Source organism: Ursus americanus, chromosome 21 (genome assembly GCF_024610735.1).
Source record: "Ursus americanus isolate L20-20 chromosome 21, mUrsAme1.1.p, whole genome shotgun sequence".
NCBI classification, from domain to species: Eukaryota; Metazoa; Chordata; class Mammalia; order Carnivora; family Ursidae; genus Ursus; species Ursus americanus.
The window spans coordinates 28,059,147-28,081,479 of NC_142147.1; the positions used below are offsets into that span (position 1 = coordinate 28,059,147).

Consider the following 22,333-nt stretch of genomic DNA (forward strand, 5'->3'; position numbering starts at 1 on the left):
GTATATCTGTGTGTGCGTGTGCGTGTGTATAAAACCTTTAACATAGGGCGCCTGGACGGCTCAGTCAGCTAAGTGTCTCCCTTAGGCTCAAGTTATGATCCTACGGTCCTGGGATGGAGCCCTTGCGTGGGGCTCTCTGTTCAGCAGGAGTCTGCTTCTCCCTCACCCTCTGCCCACCCACATGCTCTCTCTCATGCTGGCTCTCTCTCTCAAATAAATAAAATCTTTAAAAAAATAAAAATAGGGGCGCCTGGGTGGCACAGCGGTTAAGCGTCTGCCTTCGGCTCAGGGCGTGATCCCGGCGTTATGGGATCGAGCCCCACATCAGGCTCTTCCACTATGAGCCTGCTTCTTCCTCTCCCACTCCCCCTGCTTGTGTTCCCTCTCTCGCTGGCTGTGTCTATCTCTGTCGAATAAATAAATAAAATCTTTAAAAAATAAAAATAAAAAAAATAAAAAAATAAAAATAAAGTTGTAAGCATGATAAGCAGAGAAACAATTATTTTCATATGGCAGCTATAACTGAAGTAAAACTTAAGCTTAAGTACATAAATATTTGACAAAAATCTGCTTGTTTCTAGAATTGAGGGGTATTTTCAGATTTACCATAGTCCTTAAATAAGGTTTATCATCCTTGTTAAGATTAAGAGAATCTAAGAAGACATAATGTTTCCCAAAACAACAGGAAAAGCATCCTGAATCTGCCATATATATAAAGCACATATGGTGAGTTATGGAAAATCCATACTTACATGATTGCAGTCTGAAGAAATCTCATTTTCAGGCTAAAAGGAAAAAAAAAAAGGAGATGATGTTAAAAACAAAACAAACAAACAAAAAAAACAAGCCCTCAAGTTTTCAAATACCACCAAAATAAACTCAAAACAAGAAATCTGAATATTTAACTGAATATGTTTCTTCAAAGTAGGAAATAAAATTGGGCTTATATGTGTTTTAGATTGCCAGGGAGAAATATACCAGAAAAATAGATGAGACATCATCACTTCCCAATCAATGGTACAATCTGAAAATGGGGGGAAATGGAGAAGAAAGTACTAAAGAAAAACAGCAATAGTGACATCAGGATCCTTTACGGGGCACTTCATAATCCTGAAAGCTACAGAGGATCAGGCACAATACAGGTGTCCTTTCTTTAAAGAAAGTTAGATATCTAAAAACAAACAAACAAACAAAACCAAAAAAACAAAAAAAAACAAAAAACAAAACCAGGCTTATTAAAGAGGGCAAAGAAGGTCCATCAATGATTTAAAAACTAATCTCGGGGCGTCTGGGTGGCGCAGTCGGTTAAGTGACGGACTCTTGATTTCGGCTCAGGTACTGATCTCAGTGTTGTGAGATCAAGCCCCACAAGACTCCGTGTTGAGTGCAGAGTTTGCCTGAGATTCTCTCTCCTTCTCCCTCTGCCCCTCCTGCTACTGCTCTCTCTCTCAAATACATACATACATACTAACCTCATGTCACCACTAGGCGAAGCTAGGTGATGGGTACACAGGACCTCAATGTAACTTCTTAGAAGTCTATAATCTTGCAAGTATATAATTTAAAATAGAAATAGAAAATTTTTTTAAAAACAGAAATTATATATATATATAATTATATATATATATATATATATAATATAAAAATATATATATTCCCATGACTACATATACTCTGCAAAGCCAGGTCCATGAACCAAGGAAATACTCAGCTACAGAAGCTATGTGACTTTGGGTGTGTCACTTAACTTCTCCAGGACCCCTGAGGACAGAACAGAAATTTCTTCACCTAGGATCATGAACTGACTTTAGGAATGAAACTGTCTTGAAAGTGAATACAAACTTTTGTGTGTAAGTATATTTTTCTGGGAATTTACAGCTGTCATCATAATCTCAGAAAGATCCATAAGACACCCAAAAATTAAGAAACGGTGGTCTAAGATGGTTGAAATGCTCTGCAGCCTTAGCAGTCTGTAAGATCTGAGATGTGGAATACAGAAACAGAGGTATTTCTTGATTTCATGTCTTTTAATGTAGGTAATTTGCATATTATGATCACGGTTTCCTAGTGCTTCATCTTAATCATTCTCTCCTGGTCAAAGCACAACAAACAGGTTTCAGAATAAACTACTGAAAAGCTTGATTCTGAATGTTCCCCATTAAATCAACGATCACATTCACTTAAGAGGATGTTTTTTTATAGAAATTATGTCTGAACTATGATTTCCCCAAGGTGAACAGGCTGAGTTAATGAGTCTGGCAGGAGAAATTAAAGGATTCACAAAACTAACTTGGAAGTTGTCCCAGTCTCTAAAACAGAAATGCTTGGGAGTTGGATTTTGTCTAAAATTTGGAACATTCTAAAGTTAGATCGACTGAAGTTGAACTATCCACAAGATTATACCTGGTACTAAATTAAGTGACAACAGATTCTGTTTATTAATCACCTGGGAGAAAACAAAGGAAAAATGTCAACAGTATCAATGCTTTTGTGACCTTGCAAAAATCTGAAGGCTGGGCAACAACGCGATGTCTCCCTGTAAATAGAAACATTGTCCTGCAGTAGTAGTAAAGAGACCCTTCTTCTGGAGTTTACTCATTAAGAACCTAGTAAAGTGCCAATCATATGAGCAATTCATTTATTAACTTGACCCAAACCACCCCCTCCTGCCCACAAAAAAAAAAAAAAAAAAGCAAACTGAACATAATATGGTTGGTAATGAAAGGATAAAGTCAGTCTTCTAGTTTTGGTAAACTTTCCCTGAGCAAGTGTAAATTGAATCTTAACCATCAGTCAGATTCATAACCTCTTAGTGCATTATTATGGCTCAATCAGAATTAACTTTTTTTATTTGTATCCAGGGACTGCTGCTAAGTATTGTTTTTCCAAAAGGACAGTGATCAACACAGGCTTTGGGCCCTCCAACAATGCTCTGTGCGATTTACTAAAGAGTTGCGTTTTTGTGTGATTCCTTAACATTCAACCACCTTTTCAAAAAGTATGTACAGTAAAGGTCCAGTGGGAGATTTTTTAAAAAGGGTATGAGACACAGATTATAGATGTTGTCTCTCAAGTAAATTAATTAGTGTGGTAGATAAAACATGAGTCTATATGTAATTGTGATGCAAAGAGTGGAGTTTGGGGTGGAGGGAGGGCCTGATACTTTAAAGAATGAAAAAAGCCCCCCCCCCCCGCAACCGTACCCACCACCATGAGTAGGATGATAGAAAGGAAGTCAGAGGGGGTCTAATGCAGGAGGGCACATCTGAGTTGAGCCTTAAAAGGAGGCTGTGATTTGGTGATGTGATGCTGTGTGTATGCTGAGGCAGACGAGATGGGGCTGTGCAAGGTAGAAGAATGCTACAGTGTGGGAGGAATCGGAAAGGCACATTCTGTGCAGAGGGCAGAGACCTAAGTGAGAAAGTGAGGAACCCTATGGTGACCATTCTCGGGCTTACATATTTGACATTTCCTAATATAATGTGGGTGGGATAACTACAAATTTTAATAAAATCCCAATGCTGATCGAATAATGGTTTCCCATAATCCAAATTAGTATGCTATGCTAAACACAGTGCAGAGAGTGGTAATTTAATTTACTATTATTTACCTGTGTGCTTCCCCAGTAGGTGGATGGGGTAATAGCTGGTAAATACTGTACTGTTACTACTACTTATTATTTTTTTTAATCTTTAAACATTTTTGTTTTGGGGATGCCTGGGTGGCTCAGTCCGTTAAGCTTCTGCCTTCGGCTCAGGTCATAGTCCCAGGGTCCTGGGATCGAATCCCACATCAGACTCCTCGCTCAGCAGGGAGCCTACTTCTCCCTCTGCCTGCCTCTCCCCCTGCTTGTGCTCCCTCTCTCTCTCTCTGACAAATAAATAAAATCTTTAAAAAATAAAAATAAAAAATAAACATTTTTGTTTTGAAGAAGGAATAGGAACAGCTACTTTAGAAACTAGAGACACTCAAGCACTGATCTATTCATAGGGTTTCTACACAGCTGAAGAAGCTTATATCAAACAGACAAAAAATAGTACAGGAGATCCATATACAGAAAGATTTAGAAAAATCCATCTCTAGAAAGCAGATCATATGGAAGCAAAGACCCTGCTGAATGTAGGAGAATCAGTGGGGCTGAGGCATAAAGGTAGGAGGCAGACCGTGTAGTCCCGAAGAAGTTCTTTCTCCTCCTGATCTAAACCTTTGCCTCCAGTATGGGTTGGGAGAAAGGTCTTGATCATTTGAACTGGTTGTCAATCAAAATCTCCCTCATTTTCTCTTGCCTGGCTTCCAGTAGAGCCAGCTCTAGCAGCTGTCTTTTATTTAGGACTTAGTGGTCCAACTGTTTTTCAGTCATTTCCGCATTGTGTGCACGAGTCAGCAACTTCTCTAGCCTCAATCTCCTCTTCCTCTACATCGACCGCAGGCAGAGTGACAGAGATGAACTTGCCCATCTCTTTAGTCCATTTGGTCATCATCACTTTTTTTTTTTTTAAGATTTTATTTATTTGACAGAGAGAGAGTATGAGCAGGGGGAGCAGCAGAGGGAGAGGGAGAAGGAGGCTCCCCACGGAGCAGGGAGCCCAATGTGGGGCTCAATCCCAGGACCTTGGGATCATGACCTGAGCAGAAGGCAGACGCTTAACCGACTGAGCCACCCAGGCACCCTCATCATCACTTTCTTAGGAGGCTTTTGTTTCTGAGCATAAATACTTATTTTCCAAACCCTGACCAAACTTGACTACTGCTCCATCCACAATAAATGTCACAGGAGCATTCTTCCGGGGACTGGCAAAAGAGTGGCAGTCCACACCTTGCATATGTCTTCCTGTATTGTTGTTCAATGCCTTCAGGCTTCTGAAGATACACAGTCTCATCTTCTGTGTTACAAAATTTGTGGGCATGTTTGGCGGTATCAATCACACGGAACCAATCTCAGGGCCTCATGGACAATTTCTCTGACAGCCCAGCACCAGGATTATCTGGCTACACAAACGGTGGCAGACATGGAAGGACTCCTTACCATCATCATCTTGGCCCCAGGTGTCAGTGCAGACTACACTATTTAGGCATAGTCAGAGGAGCAAGCCCAAAAACTCAACATCAAGAATAAGGCATACTAGTTACTTCTATAAGAATATGTTGAGTTTTAAAAGGGGTAAAAGATAGATATGAGCCCCAGAGAAGGGGGTGCCTAGGTGGCTCAGTTGGTTAAGTGTCTGACTCTTGTATGGGCTCAGGTCATGAGATTAAAGCCCGGTGTTGTCAGGCTCCAAGCTCAGCAGCGTGTCTGCTTGAGATTCTCTCTCCCTCAGTCCTTACCCCACCCCCGTGCCCCCCCCACCACACACACTTTCTCTCTTAAATAAATTAAATAAATAAATAAAATCTTAAAAAAAAAAAAAAAGATCCTCACAGATAAATTAGTGCCTTGGCTCTTGGATAGTCTCACTCAAGTGCAGAGCAGTAAGGGGGCTATGTTGAGGTTAAGACCGATCTGTACCTTTAAAATGAAAAAATACCTTCAATGCTCTTTAATTTTAATAAAGTAAAAGGACACACACATACACACTACAGTGGGAATTAGCAAATAGTTCTGTTTTGTTTCAGATAGCATAGTTGACCCATACAAATAAATACTGGCAAGACTTTCAGCTCTGTCAAGTATTAATCCACTCATCTTCAGTGAGGTTATACCCCTATCCTGAAAATATGAAAACACAGTGCAATCTGGTTAATTACTGAACTTAATGGCTGACAAAAAACAAACAAGAACAAATTGAGCAACTCTTGACTCAATGATGGACTGATCCATATCCATGAAGATGCCATGCCCCAAAATTTTCTTTGAGATGTCAGATTAACAATTTTAAGTAAATTTTAGAACTAGTTAAACTGACTGAATGGAAACATTCAAAATTAATGTAATTTATCATCTTCTCTGCCCAGAGCAGGAAATGGCAAACACCAAATAAGGATACAATGATCTAGTTATTGAAAAAAACTACACAATCACATTACAGCATAATCACATAGGATTCTGGTTTTACAAATCTTAAGATTTATTTTAAAAATGTAAATTACAAAAACATGTAATTTCTCTATCATAAGAAATATTGTGAACTCTTTCCTTATTTTCCCCCTATTTTACAATTATGAATTAGAAATAGAGATACCTATAAACTGTAGAAGACAGGTCATCCTCAAAAGAATGTTTGGAGATATTTCTTTTCACATAAGAGCTCAACCTTTTCATCAACTTTCTACTGCTCAATATTCAAGAAATGTAGGGATTGTTTTATAATGACAAGCATTTTAAAATCCAATTATGGCCTTACAAAGATTCTGCCTCATTTCCCCATTGTGAATGAACGAGCTTCTCTGGAACTAAACCTTCCTCATGAGGGCCTACAATCAGCAGGGACGGAAAAGTTACCTCCCATAACTCATTTTTTTCTCCCCAGGAGATGACTTAGAAATCTAGAGATTCCAGCCATTGCACTACTGGGTGTTTACCCCAAAGATACAGACGTAATAAAGAGAAGGGCCATATGCACCCCAATGTTCATAGCAGCAATGTCCACAATAGCTAAATCGTGGAAGGAGCCGAGATACCCTTCAACAGATGACTGGATTAAGAAGTTGTGGTCCATATATACAATGGAATATTACTCAGCTATCAGAAAGAACGAGTTCTCAACATTTGCTACAACATGGACGGCACTGGAGGAGATAATGCTAAGTGAAATAAGTCAAGCAGAGAAAGACAACTATCATATGATTTCTCTCATCTATGGAACATAAGAACTAGGATGATCGGTAGGGGAAGAAAGGGATAAAGAAAGGGGGGGTAATCAGAAGGGGGAATGAAACATGAGAGACTATGGACTATGAGAAACAAACTGAGGGCCTCAGAGGGGAGGGAGGTGGGGGAATGGGATAGACCGGTGATGGGTAGTAAGGAGGGCACGTATTGCATGGTGCACTGGGTGTTATACAGAATTAATGAATCATCGAGCCTTACATCGGAAATCGGGGATGTACTGTATGGTGACTAACATAATATAATAAAAAATCATTAAAAAAAAAAAGAAAAAAAAAGAAATCTAGAGATTCCAGTTTAGTGCTGGTGGGAACATTTTTACCTAATTGATGGGTGAAGGAAACAGATTCAGGCATTCTTTCGAATACTTAACCAGATTTCCATCTAGCCTCAAGGGAAAGAATCTTCAACAGGTTGGTCTATCAGCTTTGCTCCCAGCCACGGCCACGGCAGGCACAGAGCTGTAAAGGGATAAAAGGCCTTGTTTTCCATTGCCCAGTTGCCTAGATAAAGTCAGTTTGGAGCCTACATTACCAGAGTGACACCTAGAGCAGTATCACTCAGTCTAAAGTGCTTGCATTAATAAACTATCTTGTAGAAAACTCATCACAAAGGCCATACTTCCTCTGAACCGTGAAGCTGTAAATACTACTACTATACTGCTGCTATAAAAATATAGTATCAAAATTCTTCTAAAATAGCAACTCATAGTATTTTTCATAACCTCATAAAAGCAGACACAGTATAATAGATCCCCTTACATCATCCTGTTTCAGAGGCAACAGGGCAGTAAGAACTCTGGACTAGGAGCCAAAAGACTCGAGTTAGGATTCCACTTCCATTGCATATTCATTGTGTAACACCCTTGATCAAGTCACCTAATTCTTTAGGCTTTAAATTTCATGTCTATCACAGAGAGAAATCCTGCTTTACTCAACTCATGGGGCTGCTGCAAGTAGAATGAAGCCTTTGAAAATTAGAGGGCCTTGCAAATATAAGATAGTATTGGCCTTTCATTCTCTGTAAATAATCCAATCATTTAAGCATCAAAAGCAACATTACTGCTTTCTAGTAGGCCATAATTCATGCAAAGAATATGAATTCAAAATACATGACGTATATATTTAACTGTATGTGTACACACTATCTCTGAAAGAATACATAAAAAAATGTATTTTCACTATATACCCTTCTGCATTTTTTGAATTTTGTGCCAAATGGAAAAAAAAATCAAAGACAATTCCAGTTTAAGCTTAAACAGAGATACTTCTGAAAATATTTGGACTACATCTTCACGGTTGAGGCAATGAAAGGACGATATACTCTTCCCAGTCCATATTTTTCTATTTTCTTTCTCTTCTGCTATTTCAAAGGGATGATGGGGGCGGGAGCAAATGCATAATTCTGAAGGATTTGTAAGTTTTGAAGCAGGAGCCGCCAGGAAGACAAAAATAAGGTTAGATGAGAGAGATAAAGACCATCTGAATACTGGAAAATGCTAAGCTGAAATGGGGGAAGAACAGTACCTCATACCTCAGCATCGATGGACTTGAAAAGTGTCAAAGAAGGAGCAAATATTTTTACACAAATAGTCTCTTCTTGAAAGAGAGTCACGTCAAGAAACTGAATGGGCAAAAGTAATCACTACTGAACAACAGCAGATATACAAAAAGACAAATATAAAATAACAGACATATATAAAAAAGAAAACCTGAATTCAGCTATTAGAACCTATAGAAACTCCTGGGGCACCTGGGTGGTGTAGTCGTTAAGCGTCTGCCTTCGGCTCAGGGCGTGATCCCAGCGTTCTGGGATCGAGCCCCACATCAGGCTCCTCCACTAGGAGGCTGCTTCTTCCTCTCCCACCCCCCCTGCTTGTGTTCCCTCTCTCGTTGGCTGTCTCTCTCTATGTCAAATTAATAAGCAAAATCTTTAAAAAAAAAAAAAAAAAAAGAACCTACAGAAACTCCTATAAGTAGTCCTGACCAAAAGCTACAAAGGGTGTTATGTCCTAAAACTCACAGAATCATCAGGTCAAAGAATTAAAAGTTCTTTTAATTTAGAGATACTTTATCCAAGAGATTTTCAAATTTGGGGGACTTCCTCCATACTCCTCATGACCATCTAAGGCACCGCAAACTGAGCAACGAGGTAGTCCAAAACCACCTCCCCAACCACTCCACCTTTCCACTTAAGTCAAAAATGTGGAAGTCATGGGCAACTGCGTGGCTCAGTCCATTAAGCGTCTGCCTTCAGCTTAGGTCATGATCCCAGGGTCCTAGGATCCAGCTCTGTATCGGGCTCCCTGCCTCATGGGGAGCTTGCTTCTCCCTTTGCCTCTCTCTCTGTCTCTCATGAATAAATAAATAAATAAAATCTTTTAAAAAAACCTTTCTTCTTTAAAAAAAAAATGGGGAAGTCGTTTGCTCAACATCACAGAATCATCTGCTGGCTGAATGAAAATCTTAAGGCTCCATATAAATGCATTAAGTACAGAAAAAAATTAAAATCTGTGTGAAAACTGAACTGGGCAAACCTAGCATAACTGCGATTTGAATGTACAGCTGTAAAACAAATATAATCCTTCAAATATCAAAACCAAAACCAGCACTCCAACACAAAAAACCAAACAAGAGGAAACTCCACCTTTTCCTTTATCTTCTTCTAACTCCATTCTAAAACCCCAAATCTAAAACATTCTGTCATGTCACAACTAGGAAAGGCTTCTGACTCCACCAAAAAAACATTTAATGACTATTTTCAGGAGCTAGTCTGTAGCCAAATTGTCAACATGAAAACGATGTTGTATATTTAATACCTCTCTCATGTTTATAGGCCTTTTACTTATATAAGTAAATCTTCTGATTCCTTATCAGATCTAACCGTTTATCTACTTGATAATGTCTCCACTTAATATTCTCCTACCTGCCATCTAACTTCCTTTGAATGACAACAAAACTACACATTAAAATTTAGCAAACCTATAGGAATATTCTGGTAAAGAACTGGTCACTGGGTAGTCCCTAATAACTGGTACTGATGTGTGATACAAAAGCCTGTTGGTTACTACCAGCAAACTGGATGAGTACTTGCTAGCTTGGGAAAATGATGCTGACTCAGGGTCCATTCTGATCCTCTGGTTCCCTTCTTCCTCAAAAAAAGAATGAGATTGGTAACTTCTCTCAAGAAACAGAAAATGTGGGACTCCGTGCTGAATTGTAAACTTTAAAACAGTAAATTTTGTAAATTTTATGTTATGAGTATTTATCATAAAATATTAATGAAAGAAAGAAGTGGGCGTCAACTTGAGATCTGAAGCCTTAACTACTCAACAGGAATTCTGGACGGTCTTTCCTCAATCCTCTTCAAGCACACTTTATAAGTGGGGCAGAAAGTTGGGGAACTCTTATATGCTATGGTTCACAGATTGAAAGAGGAACTAGACAATCAAAGAAATCATGAAATTAAATAATTTGGCTGATAGCCCCATACATAGATCTACAGGCCCTGTGAACTTTGGATGAAAGCTGTTCTCTTGTTTTAATTTGGGCACTAGGCTCCTGGTTAAGAAATGAACCGCGGGGCACCTGGCTGGCACAGCGGTTAAGCGTCTGCCTTCAGCTCAGGGCGTGATCCTGGCGTTGTGGGATCGGGCCCCACATCAGGCTCCTCCGCTATGAGCCTGCTTCTTCCTCTCCCACTCCCCCTGCTTGTGTTCCCTCTCTCGCTGGCTGTCTCTATCTCTGTCAAATAAATAAATAAAATCTTTAAAAAAAAAAAAGAAAGAAATGAACCGCAAACTCTGATCATAATCTCTCTCCTGTTGCAGCCGCAGTGTACAAATACACAATCTCCAGAGTCTTAAATGATGGATCAGATGATCCAACAAACAAATGATTACTCCACAATAAGAAGAAGAAAAGCTGATACATGTAGTGGATGAAGTACTACGACCAGAAACTGGATATGCAACCATGACTCTTTAAAACAATGGTCTACATCTGGATTGATCATGTCCCTAGGTGACAACGCTCCACTCTCCAGTCTGGGCTGAAGAAGGACCATAAGAGGGGACAGATAACTAAGACCAACTCTGTCAGGGTAACGTAGGACTATAGACCAACTGTGCTAAACATGACATAGTTGTTACTTCAGGGAATCTTTGCCCGAGAAAGACAAACTGTAAATCAATAAATAACTTCACCATTTGATTCGGGGAATTCCTAAGAGATCAATTCATCAGAGTTAAGAGTCTTCTTTTCTGAGCAAATAACTTTCTTATCTAACATGTTTATGATCAAGAATTGCTTTGAGACGCCTGGGTGGCTCAACTGGTTAAGTGTTTGCCTTTGGCTGAGGTCCCAGGGTCCTAGGATAGAGCCCCGCATCGCTCCTTGCCAGGCAGGGAGCCTGCTTCTGCCTCTGTCTGCTGCTCCCCCTGCTTGTGCTTACTCTCTCTGACAAATAAATAAATAAAATCTTTTAAAAATTAAAAAAAAAAAAAAGAATTGCTTTAAGACCTTTACCTTGAAGTGTCCACCGATTCTAAATTATTGTATAACAAATCTGTCCAATTACAATCAGTTCCCTTCTTTAAAAGGCCCTTTGAAAACCATCTAAATATCCCAATTTTGACTTCTTTCTGTCACGGGGGTGTTCTCCTTTCTGTACTAAATATTCTAATGAATTCAGCTTTGCTTTATTAACAGATTGGTGAAATTTAGGAAAGTATATTGGGGTCCATGCCAATTGATTCTTCAATATACAGCTCAAAGAAGGGAGTCTACAGCTAAACTGGGAAAAACTCAATTGATACACTTTAAAAACTGAATCTTCTGGGAATATAAACATCATTAATGTGCATACTACAATCTAATAAAATCTCTGAAAGAGTCCCACATTTCTACTTGCTTAGTATCAATCTACAGTTGACAGAACAAGGTACTACTAAGTATATGTCCATAAGCACCACTATATCAAACTACAAATGCTAAAATGGTATCAATTAAACACTTTGGGAAATATTGACAGATTAATGTAAACATTAATAAAGATGCAATATTTTAAAAGAATTATCCATAATCTCCAAATTGTATCTTTGCCTTTTTAAAGTTGTAATTTTCTATTATAAAACGATTTGATTTTGAAACCAAAGTGCAAAGAACAAAAGACCAGGAGGATCCTTTTAATGGTACTCCAACTGAGCTAATCATCACTATACGACCTGAATAAGTCACATCTCCCAATGCTTCAGCTGGAACAAGTGGAAAACTAAATAAAAAGCAAGACATTCTGACTCCAACTGGTTGCATATCTAGTATGATTCCATAAAAACAATACTACCTTTCTGAGGAAAGGGAAATGTTGTTACAGAAGGGGAGTAGTGAAAGTAAAGAAAGGGAGTAGTTCACTGGGAGAAGTGAAAGGAGATAAGTGGAACAGTTGCAGATCCTTTTAGAATTACTGTTTTAAAATACTTAAGTATATCGATGGTTTAAATATGCATTACTTCTCAGGTACAGAACGTTCACCTCCAGTAATGGAAACAAAGGACACTCCAAGCTATTTCTAAGCACTCATTACTATATAGTCTGTAGGGCAAGGTATACAGCATAGACTTTGGAAAGAACTGGGATCAGATTTAGGTTTTTCAAGGTACTTTCTGGACTAATTATTTAACTCTTGTAAGCCTAAATTTCCTTATCTATAAATGAGGATGAATATTTATTATATATGTAGGAATAAGTAGGGCAAAACATATAAAACACCTATGAGTGCTCACTGTAAGCATATAATAAACTATAATAATATTACAGTATATTCTAGAGGAGTGTTAACTTTGTACTGCCATAACTCCAAAATAAATCAATAAATCAATCTCAAAAATAAGGAAAAAAATAAAAAGAGGTTTTCTTTTTTTTAACCTCAACTTTAGGAGTAAGTTTGTAGATACATAGATATTAGCTACTGGAAGGCAACTTCAGTTTAAATAGTTCAATTACATTAGGATAAACGAGAGTAAAGGGATAAATTAATTTAGGAAATTATGGTAGAAAAATCTTACCCCAATGGAAAGAATAGTCTTTAAATGACTTCATCAAGTTTGCTTAGCACAAACAAGTGTGTGTGCAATTTCTGCCTGCCCCTCACACTCATCTTTCAATCTAATATCCATATACAAATCCAGACGTGGTACCTATTTTGAACTTCATTTAGGTTGTATCTAACTAAGCATCAGAGGATTATATAGTTTTGGTTTTGCTCACTCATGTTTTAAGGCTCCAAAGAGCCTTTATATTTAAATCCGACTGTTCAGATGCAATTATCTTTAAATATGCAAAAAACCAAGGATATTAGTCATCTAAAATCACTCTTCTCAATCACTTAGGAAATGTTTCTAGCCCACCACTGGCTGTCAATGCACTTTTCTCATCACATCAAACTCAAGTTGATTCATTTTGTGAAAATAAATGTTACTTGTGGCCGACTAGTCAACTTAATAATAAGCAAGATCAATGACCGACAATTCAATTTATGTGTCCTGCATTCGTCTGGGTTTGTTATTTCAAATCACTTGACGGCCATTTGTAACAGGTAGTATAATGCAGGGCAAAATGGCGCCTGGGTGGCTCAGTCAGTTAAGCGTCTGCCTTGGGTTCAGGTCATGATCCCAGAGTCCTGGGATTGAGTCCCCCAACAGGCTCTCTGCTCAGCGGGGAGTCAGCTTCTCCCTCTCCCTTTGCTCATGCTCATGTGGGCACATACTCTTTCTCTCCCTCTCTCATAAAAGCAAGCAAGCAAGCAAGCAAGCAAGCAAATAAATAAATAAATAAATAAATAAATAAATAAATAAATAAATAAAGCAGTGCAAAAGAGGTCCAGGACTACATTACCACAATTCTTCCAAATACACTCAGATCTTAAAATACTATCTTTAAAATTTTGATATCGCAATTACTATTCTTCAGAAGAATATTGTGTTACCTAATGTCTAAAATACAGGGCTTTGACTAAAGGTCTTTAAATCTTTAGTCTACACCAGAAAGAGAAGATAAGCACTGGAGGAAAGGGTGCTATTTCAAAGATAATATATTAAATTCGAATATGTGATACAAATGAAATACCTCATGGACCACAGAAAGAGGACAGACCAAATAACCTAAGTGAGCCACAAAAAGCACGTAAGCATTTTCCAAGAGAAATCTTACTAAATAACCCACATCACAGAACTTGACTGGGGAAAGGCTCTCTGCATCAGGTAGAACATATCAAATTCATAGACCTATTCAGAGGCAAGAGATGATATCTAATAATGGAAAACACATTTTTGTTTCAATTTCAAAGGGAAAAAAGAGATGGGGTGGGGTGGATAGTAGAAAGTCAATTTGGGATTGCTCTCTCTTTCTCTCTCTCTCTCTAAAAATCTTGCTTCTGGTGCCGTGGATTTTTTTTTTTTTTTAAACCACCTACCTAGATTCTCCATGTTCCTTATTTTTACCTCAGTATGCAAGGAAAAAAGCTTCAAGCATTTAAATGAGACTTACCCTTTCTGTAATATGTACTAAATAAAATCCACGAAATGAAACATTCTACAACTTATTTATTTTATTTTATTTTATTTTATTTTAAAGATTTTATTTATTAATTTGACAGAGAGAGACAGCCAGCGAGAGAGGGAACACAAGCAGGGGGAGTGGGAGAGGAAGAAGCAGGCTCCCAGTGGAGGAGCCTGATGTGGGGCTCGATGCCAGAACGCCGGGATCACGCCCTGAGCCGAAGGCAGACGCTTAACGACTGCGCCACCCAGGCACCCCCTACGACTTATTTAAAGTACACACTTCAGGGGCGCCTGGGTGGCTCAGTTGTTAAGCGTCTGCCTTCGGCTCAGGGCATGATCCCAGCGTTCTGGGATGGAGCCCTGCATCAGGCTCCTCCACTGGGAGCCTGCTTCTTCCTCTCGCACTCCCCCTGCTTGTGTTCCCTCTCTCACTGCCTGTCTCTCACTCTGTCAATAAATAAAATCTTTAAAAAAAAAAAAAGTACACACTTCAGTTGTAAACAGTACTGGACACTTGCATATGTCCACTCTGAGTCATATGCCTGGTTAAGAATCTATGATGTTGATAGCTAATGATGGCATTAACATAAGGAATTCAGATGCATATACACAAACCAATTTATGTGATCCATGATAGATTTTTAAATAAAAATAAAATAAAAATTTAGGACATTCTATCTTAGAATATTTTAACTAATTAATTAACTTACTAAAAACCTTTAGCTGTAACTTTAATTTTTAAGCTTTATCTCAAAGTTAACAAATACACAAGGAGGGGCACCTGGCTAGCTCAGCCAGTGAGGTGTGCGACTCTTGATCTCGGGGTTTTGAGTCTGAGCCCCGAATTAGATGTCAGACTGCTTAAAAATAAAATCTTTAAAAAAACTTAGCAAATACACATCTTAAAATATAAATATGGAGTAATTTTGGTCTAAGAGCAAGTTAATGAAGTTTCCGAAAAGAAGTGAATGCATTAATACTTCCTTTCCAAAAGGTTTGCCATTGAATAAATGATCTCACTATCCATGACTTATCAAAATAATGTATTCAACTGGTTACTAAAATTGCCCCCGCTTCCAGACAAAGAAACAGTATATAAGAACGGGAAGATGACCTCCCTGGTTTAAAACAGTCTCTTGAGGCTCCTGGGTGGCTCAGTTGGTTTAGTATCCAAATCTTGATTTCAGTTCAGGTCATGACCTCAGGGTCATGAGATGGAGTCCCTCATCGGACTCTGCGCTGAGTGGAGCCTACTTAAGATTCTCTCTCCCTCCCCCACCAACCCCGGCTCGTACAGGCCCTCTTGAAAAATACATACATACATACATACATACATACATACATAACAGTCTCTTATTAGTTCACTTTGGGGCCATTAAAAATTCCTAAGTTTTTCTGTTTTTATTTTGTTCCTCTGCCCTCTTGGAGTAGTGCCTCAATTAAAAATAAACACAAGAAAATTCCTATAAATGTAAATTATCCTTTCAACCTTTTCCCTGTTTCATCAATACCTTAATTAATATAATTACACATCCTCTCTAAGTCTCAGAAACACAGAAACAGAAAAAATAAACAGCAGATTCTTTTTCCAGAGATGACTAATCATCCTTACTTTAGAATTTAAGATTAAGTAGATCTAGTTTACATCATTAATTGCCCCCAAAATAGATCAGACAAAAGTATCTTGCATCTGTGAATTGGCTTAAGGCTACAGTTTCCACTTATGACAAAAATTCAATTTTTTTTTCATATTCAGCTTTCTTTTTGCATAGCGAGGAAACCAACTGACCAGGTAAGACTATGAAATTGTCAATTTCAATTCCTATTCTACCAGTTAACTTATGCTATGATTTGGGAGAAGCCAATCATTAATCTCATCCTTTGCCATTAGAATTCTTTGAATCTGAACTATGGTAAAAAGAGAAAAACACATTTTTTCAAACTTTTCCCCTATAAAAAACAGAACCAACCTTTCTGAAGCCCTCTGACAATTTTGATAGTATAACTACGAACTCACAACAGCTTACATCTGTGAAAAATATCCACTTCCAAATAGAGGGATCATTTAAATTGTCTCTGATGCCAAAAGTTGCATTCTTGTGATATATAGATAAAGCTAGCTAGCTAGCTAGCTAAAGTGTTGATTTAATCTACTGACAACAGCTTAAACTTGCATTTTCAGAACAGAAGAATAACTAATCCAGGATGAAAGATTCCAACTCTTAAAGTCAATATTCAGGATCAGTCTCTGAATGAGAACCTGACTCACAGCAAGCCCTGGAGCTGCTCCTCCATTCTAAAAATATCTGCCACAGGGCACCTTATTCATTCCAAACTGAGTAAGAATTTCAAATCTATGTTCTAATTCTTACTTGGTGCAACCATGACATCACAGAGCAGGCAAATGCACAAGAAATTTTGTGCAGTAATTTGCCTACAAGTTTTATCTATCTTGAAATTCTTTCTTTAAACATTAAAATCCTAAGGAAATAAATTCTTGGTTGATCACAAAACCCCCATACTCTCTGGAGTTACTTTTCTTCTCAGATAACTGAGGGCAGTGGGGCGCCTGGGTGGCTCAGCCGGTTGGTTATCCGACTTGGTTTCCAGCTCCGGTCATGATCTCAGGTTGTGGGATCAAGCCCCATAATGGGCTCCACGCTCAGTGCAGAGTCTGCTTAGGATTCTCTCCCTCTCCTTCTGCCCCTCCTCCCACTCCCTCTTTCTCTCTTTCTCTCAAATAAAATAATCTTAAAAAATAAATAAATAACTGAGGGCAGTTCCAGGAAGGCAGTGATCACAGTTTGGGCCATCACAACACTAGGCACATACTGGCATTCTATATACATTTTTTATTTGGTTGACAGAAATTCTATCTGATCTCTAGGCTTCCAAAGGCAAGCTGTCAGTCACTGGGGTCACAATGGAACAAACACCTTCTCCCGAACCTCTTCCTTTTGGGTCTATTTTTCAGACTTTTTAATTTTAACATCAATTCACTAATATAGACCCAAATTAAAACCAAAACTATGCAATGACTTTAAGCTGGATGGGACAAGAAATTACTAAATAAAGAGATCAAAGAGCACTACTCTCAGAAAATTAAGCCCACTATTTTGGTTTCTTGATGGAAAAGCACTAGGACAGAGAAGAAAAAGGTTATCAAGAATTGCATTTCTGGAGTTCCTCTGCACACGTCTGAAGGAATTCATCACCATTATTTACTTAAATCCAATTCTCCTGGCAGAAACTGCTCATCCTTCAAATGAAGTTTTTATTTTATTTTATTTTATTTTTTAAAAGACTTTATTTATTTATTTGACAGAGAGAGACAACCAGCGAGAGAGGGAACACAAGCAGGGGGAGTGGGAGAGGAAGAAGCAGGCTCCCAGCAGAGGAGCCTGATGTAGGGCTCGATCCCAGAACGCCAGGATCACGCCCTGAGCCAAAGGCAGACACTTAACAACCGAGACACCCAGGTGCCCCTCAAATGAAGCTTTTAGAAATGACCAAGAAAAAACATCCCATGTCAATAAACACCAATGGATTAGATCTGAAGGGAAAAAAAAGACACCTCTGACAAGCCGACTTATCTCCTGAGGTCGTTATCCCTTTAAACTGCCCCCTGCCATATACATCCTTTTAAAAACTTCTAAATTTAGGCAGATACAAACTGGTTAACAACTTATGTATAAGGTAACTTTCTGCTCAGAAATCAATCTCATATGAAATCTCTCAGTAAATTCTGCTTCATCTCCGTCTTGTAAGCACCTATTTGGAGCAGACTCTAGGAAGCGGGCGGGAGGCACACAGCGATGAGCGTGGATGAGCACCAGTCAACCTCATGTAAGGGGCGGCAAGGACCTGCACTTTTTAGGCCTGTGCGGAGGGAAGAAACGTTGACAGGAAGAGGGCCTGAGCAGTAAAAGAAAAAAAGAAAACAGAACTAAAGAGCAAAACGTGATGACATCCCCAAGATAACAGATGGAAAAATAATTCAGAAGAGGAAATCATAGGAAACCCATCTCCTAGACAGAAAGAAAAACCCCTCTCCTTAGTTTCTCAACAGCTGCTTAAGGAAAGGAATCCTTGCTAGCTTCTACAGAGTCTCACAAATCTGTTCCTCAGTTCGCGAATTCCACTCAGTCCACGATGTGAGTGCCCCGGAAGTCTAAGTAAACAAAGATTCTGCATAAAATTTTTAATGCTCTTTATCCAACTAAAATTTGCTGCTAAATGAAAGAATAAAAAGGAACTTTACTCTTTTGTAACAGGGAAATACAAACAGTGGCACTGACTTACTAAACAGGAAACTGCTTCCATCTAACTGTCTCAAACCACAGCAAACAGACATTCAATTTGTTATGTGAGTAGCAATTTTGTTTTGTGAGAAATGAAACTGTAAATTATACTTCTATAGAAAGTAGAAAACTTTTCTTACAGTATAGGGAAAAGGGAGATAAAAGCCAGAAGAATCTATGCTTTAGCCTTAATTTTAAAAAAGCCTAAGGGGAAATACAGATTGCCATGTCTTAACAAACTTTGTTGAATCCACTGTTCTTTAAATTATGTGCAGCTTTTATAAATAAAAAAGAAAAAATTAAAGCTAAATTATAATAAAATTAAAGCTGATAAAAAGAATTTTGAAACTTGTGAAAGATATTACTAAAATTGTGCTGAGTTTATTTTGATCAATCTTGAAACCTTTAACTACTGGCAAGGGTGAGAATTTACTACGCTTCCCATTAAGGCCTGATCTTGACTTAGAATCTCCACATATTTTTAAAAAAAGAATCTCTACATATTCTTGACTCAAACTATATGGCATACTTATGCCATTTAAATTTAGGTTAACTATATTCAGTGTATGTGGTATTTAGGAGGTGATTTCAGAGTTGGCAATTTACTGGACACTGAAGTGAGGGAAAGAAGGATAAAGGATGATGGTGCCCTAGTTTCTGGGTTGGGGGACAAAGTGGCTGGTGGCAGCTTCACTGAGAAGTGAAATCCAGGCCCAGTAGGCTTGGAGTAGCAGGTACTCAGCTCAGTTCCAGCCAGAAATGTTGAGACTCAAGTGCCCATGGACATCCCCCACAGACATAGTTGGCAATATGAGTCTGGAGCTCAGGAGAAAGGTTTAGGCCTATGATACAGGAATCATCACATTTACCTGGGAATGAAATCACCCCGGCCAAGTGAGAACGGAACCATGACATTTAAGCACCTGATTAAGGGGGTGACTGAGAAAGAAGAGTCTAATAGAAAAGCCACAGAGAAATGTTATGTTTTTATTTTAATTCCTTAGTTAACACACAGTCTTAGAATAGTTTCAGATGTACAATATAGTGATTCAACAATTCCATACATCATCTGATGCTCATCATGACTCCTTAATCCCCATCACCTATTTCACCCATCTCCCCACCCAGGGTAACCATCAGTTTGTTCTCTATAATTAAGTCTGTTTCTTAATTTGTCTCTCCCCCGCACTTTGCTCATCTGTTTTGTTTCTTAAATTCCACATGTGAGTGAAATCATATGGTATTTGTCTTTCCCTAACTTATTTTGCTTATTAGCATTATACTCTCTAGAGCTCCATCCACATCATTGCAAATGGTAAGATTTCATTCTTTCTATGGCTGAGGAATATTCCATTATATATATAATATATATATCACCTCTTCTTTATCCATTCATCAATCAATGGACACTTGGGCTGCTTCCATAGTATGGCTATTGTAAATAATGCTGGTATAAACATTGGGGTGCATGTATCCCTTTGAATTAGTGTTTTTGTATTCTTTGGGTAAATATCCAGTAATATCCTGGATCATAGGTCAGATCTATTTTTAACTTTTTGAGGAACTTCTGCACTATTTTACACAGTGCCCTGCACCAGTTTGCATTCCCACCAACCGAGCAAGAGGGATCCTTTTTCTACGCATCCTCGGCAACACCCATTGTTTCTTGTGTTGTTGATTTTAGCCATTCTGACAGGTATGAAGTGTTATCTCGGTGTAGTTTTGATTTGCATTTCCCTGATGATGAATGAGGTTGAGCATCTTTTCATGTATCTGTTGGCCACCTGGATGTCTTTTTTGGAGAAATGTCTGTTCGTGTCTTCTGCCCATTTTTTAATTGGATTACTTGTTTTTTGGGTATTGAGTTATAGAAGTTCTTTATATATTTTGGATACTAATCCTTTACCAGAAATGTTATTTGTAAATATCTTCTCCCATTCTGTAGGCTGCCTTTTAGTTTTGTTGATTGTTTCCCTATGTAGAAGTTTTTTTGTTTTGTTTTGTTTTGTTTTAAGATTTTTATTTATTTGACAGAGAGAGAGAGACGGCCAGCGAGAGAGGGAACACAGGCAGGGGGAGTGGGAGAGGAAGAAGCAGGCTCCCAGCAGAGGAGCCTGACGTGGGGCTTGATCCCATAATGCCGGGATCACGCCCTGAGCCGAAGGCAGACGCTTAACCACTGCGCCACCCAGGCGCCCCTATGCAGAAGTTTTTTATTGTGATGTAGTCTCAATAGTTTATTTTTTGCTTTTGTTCCCGTGCCTCAGAAGAATATCTAGAAAAAAGTGGCAACAGCCAACGTCAAAGAGGTCACTGCCTCCTCAGAAAAATGTTTTAAGAAGGTAGTGGTCACATATTCATGACTGCATTTATATAAAATGTCCAAAAATGGAAATTTAGAGACAGAAAGTAGATTAGTAGAGTCTAGGTGGGGGAATTAATGGGGTAAAATTAACTATAAATGGGCATGAGGGACTTTGGGTGGGGGGATAAAAATATTCTAAAACTGATTTATGGTGATAATTACATTATTCAATAAAGTTACTAAAGATCACTGGAAACGTGAAATGAGTGACTATGTTAAATATCCTTCAATAAAGCTGTTTTTCAAAAAAAAAAAAGAAAATATCTTCTACACTGTGATGTGGATACTATTTCTAGCATGAGAAAATGTTTGGTGAGATTTGTAATAACCAAAATTATAGGCTCCCACACCAAGCAAGGTGGAAACCCCTTCCACAGATATCTAAGCATGTATTCTAATTTTTTAAAAAGAGAGAGATGTTTTAGTTGTTAAAGTTCATGGCAGCCCTCAAAGTTCAGAAAGTAAAATCTGGTATACATATACAGAGAGCAAAGGGACTATGTAATAAGTAAACAGTGTTTAATTAAAAAAAAGGCCCAAAATGGAGTCACTTGTGTTAACCCAAGACTTAATTAATACCTAACTTCACAGTTTCAATCTCTCTCAGGAATGTAATCTTAAACCACTCAACCTGGAATTTCCTAGTCAGCACTAGTGAGGTAATCTGCCTGGGTGGCAGATTCCCTCTGGTCCCCAAAGAAAGATGAGGTCCACTCCTTCCTTGTCCCTGCCCCTTCTGCCTACAGAAGTCTCCCATTTTGTGTAGCTCTTTGGAGCTCCTCTCTATTTGCTAGATAGGATGCTGTCCAATTCATCATCGAATAAAACTAATATGACCTCTACATTTACTCAGTTGAATTTTGTTTTTTAACAGTGACCAAGTTCCAATCAGGTACATTTGAAAATATGAAGGGGCATTTTTGTTTATTACACGGACTTGTGGGTAAGACTGACATGTGGAGGGAAATGTTTAAACTACAATTTATTGGTGCACCTGGGTGGCTCAGTCGGTTAAGTGCCTGCCTTAGGCTCAGGTCATGATCTGGGGGTCCTGGGATCGAGCCCCAAGTCGGGCTCCCTGCTCAGTGGGGAGCCTGCTTCTCTCTCTGCTCCTCCCCCTGCTTGTGTTTTTTTTTTTTCTCTCTCTCTCAAATACATAAATAAAATCTTAAAAGAAGAAGAAGAAGAAGAAATAATGATGATGATAATAATAATAATAATAATAATAATAATAATAATAATCAGGACTACATACTGGTATTCACTTATACTTAATAAAAGCT

General features: G+C 38.4%; 1 protein-coding gene and 1 pseudogene across 1 annotated transcript in view; both read right to left on the reverse strand.

Moving 5' to 3' along the window:
- Positions 1 to 22,333, reverse strand: part of GLG1 (golgi glycoprotein 1) — a 146,787-nt gene that overhangs the window by 63,605 nt on the left and 60,849 nt on the right. Inside the window, exon 2 of the mRNA XM_045795981.2 lies at positions 753 to 785. Within this exon, the coding sequence (XP_045651937.1) occupies positions 753 to 785 (33 nt within the window). The remainder of the gene's footprint in view (positions 1 to 752; positions 786 to 22,333) is intronic.
- LOC148108240 (STING ER exit protein pseudogene) lies at positions 1,635 to 14,505 on the reverse strand (annotated as a pseudogene).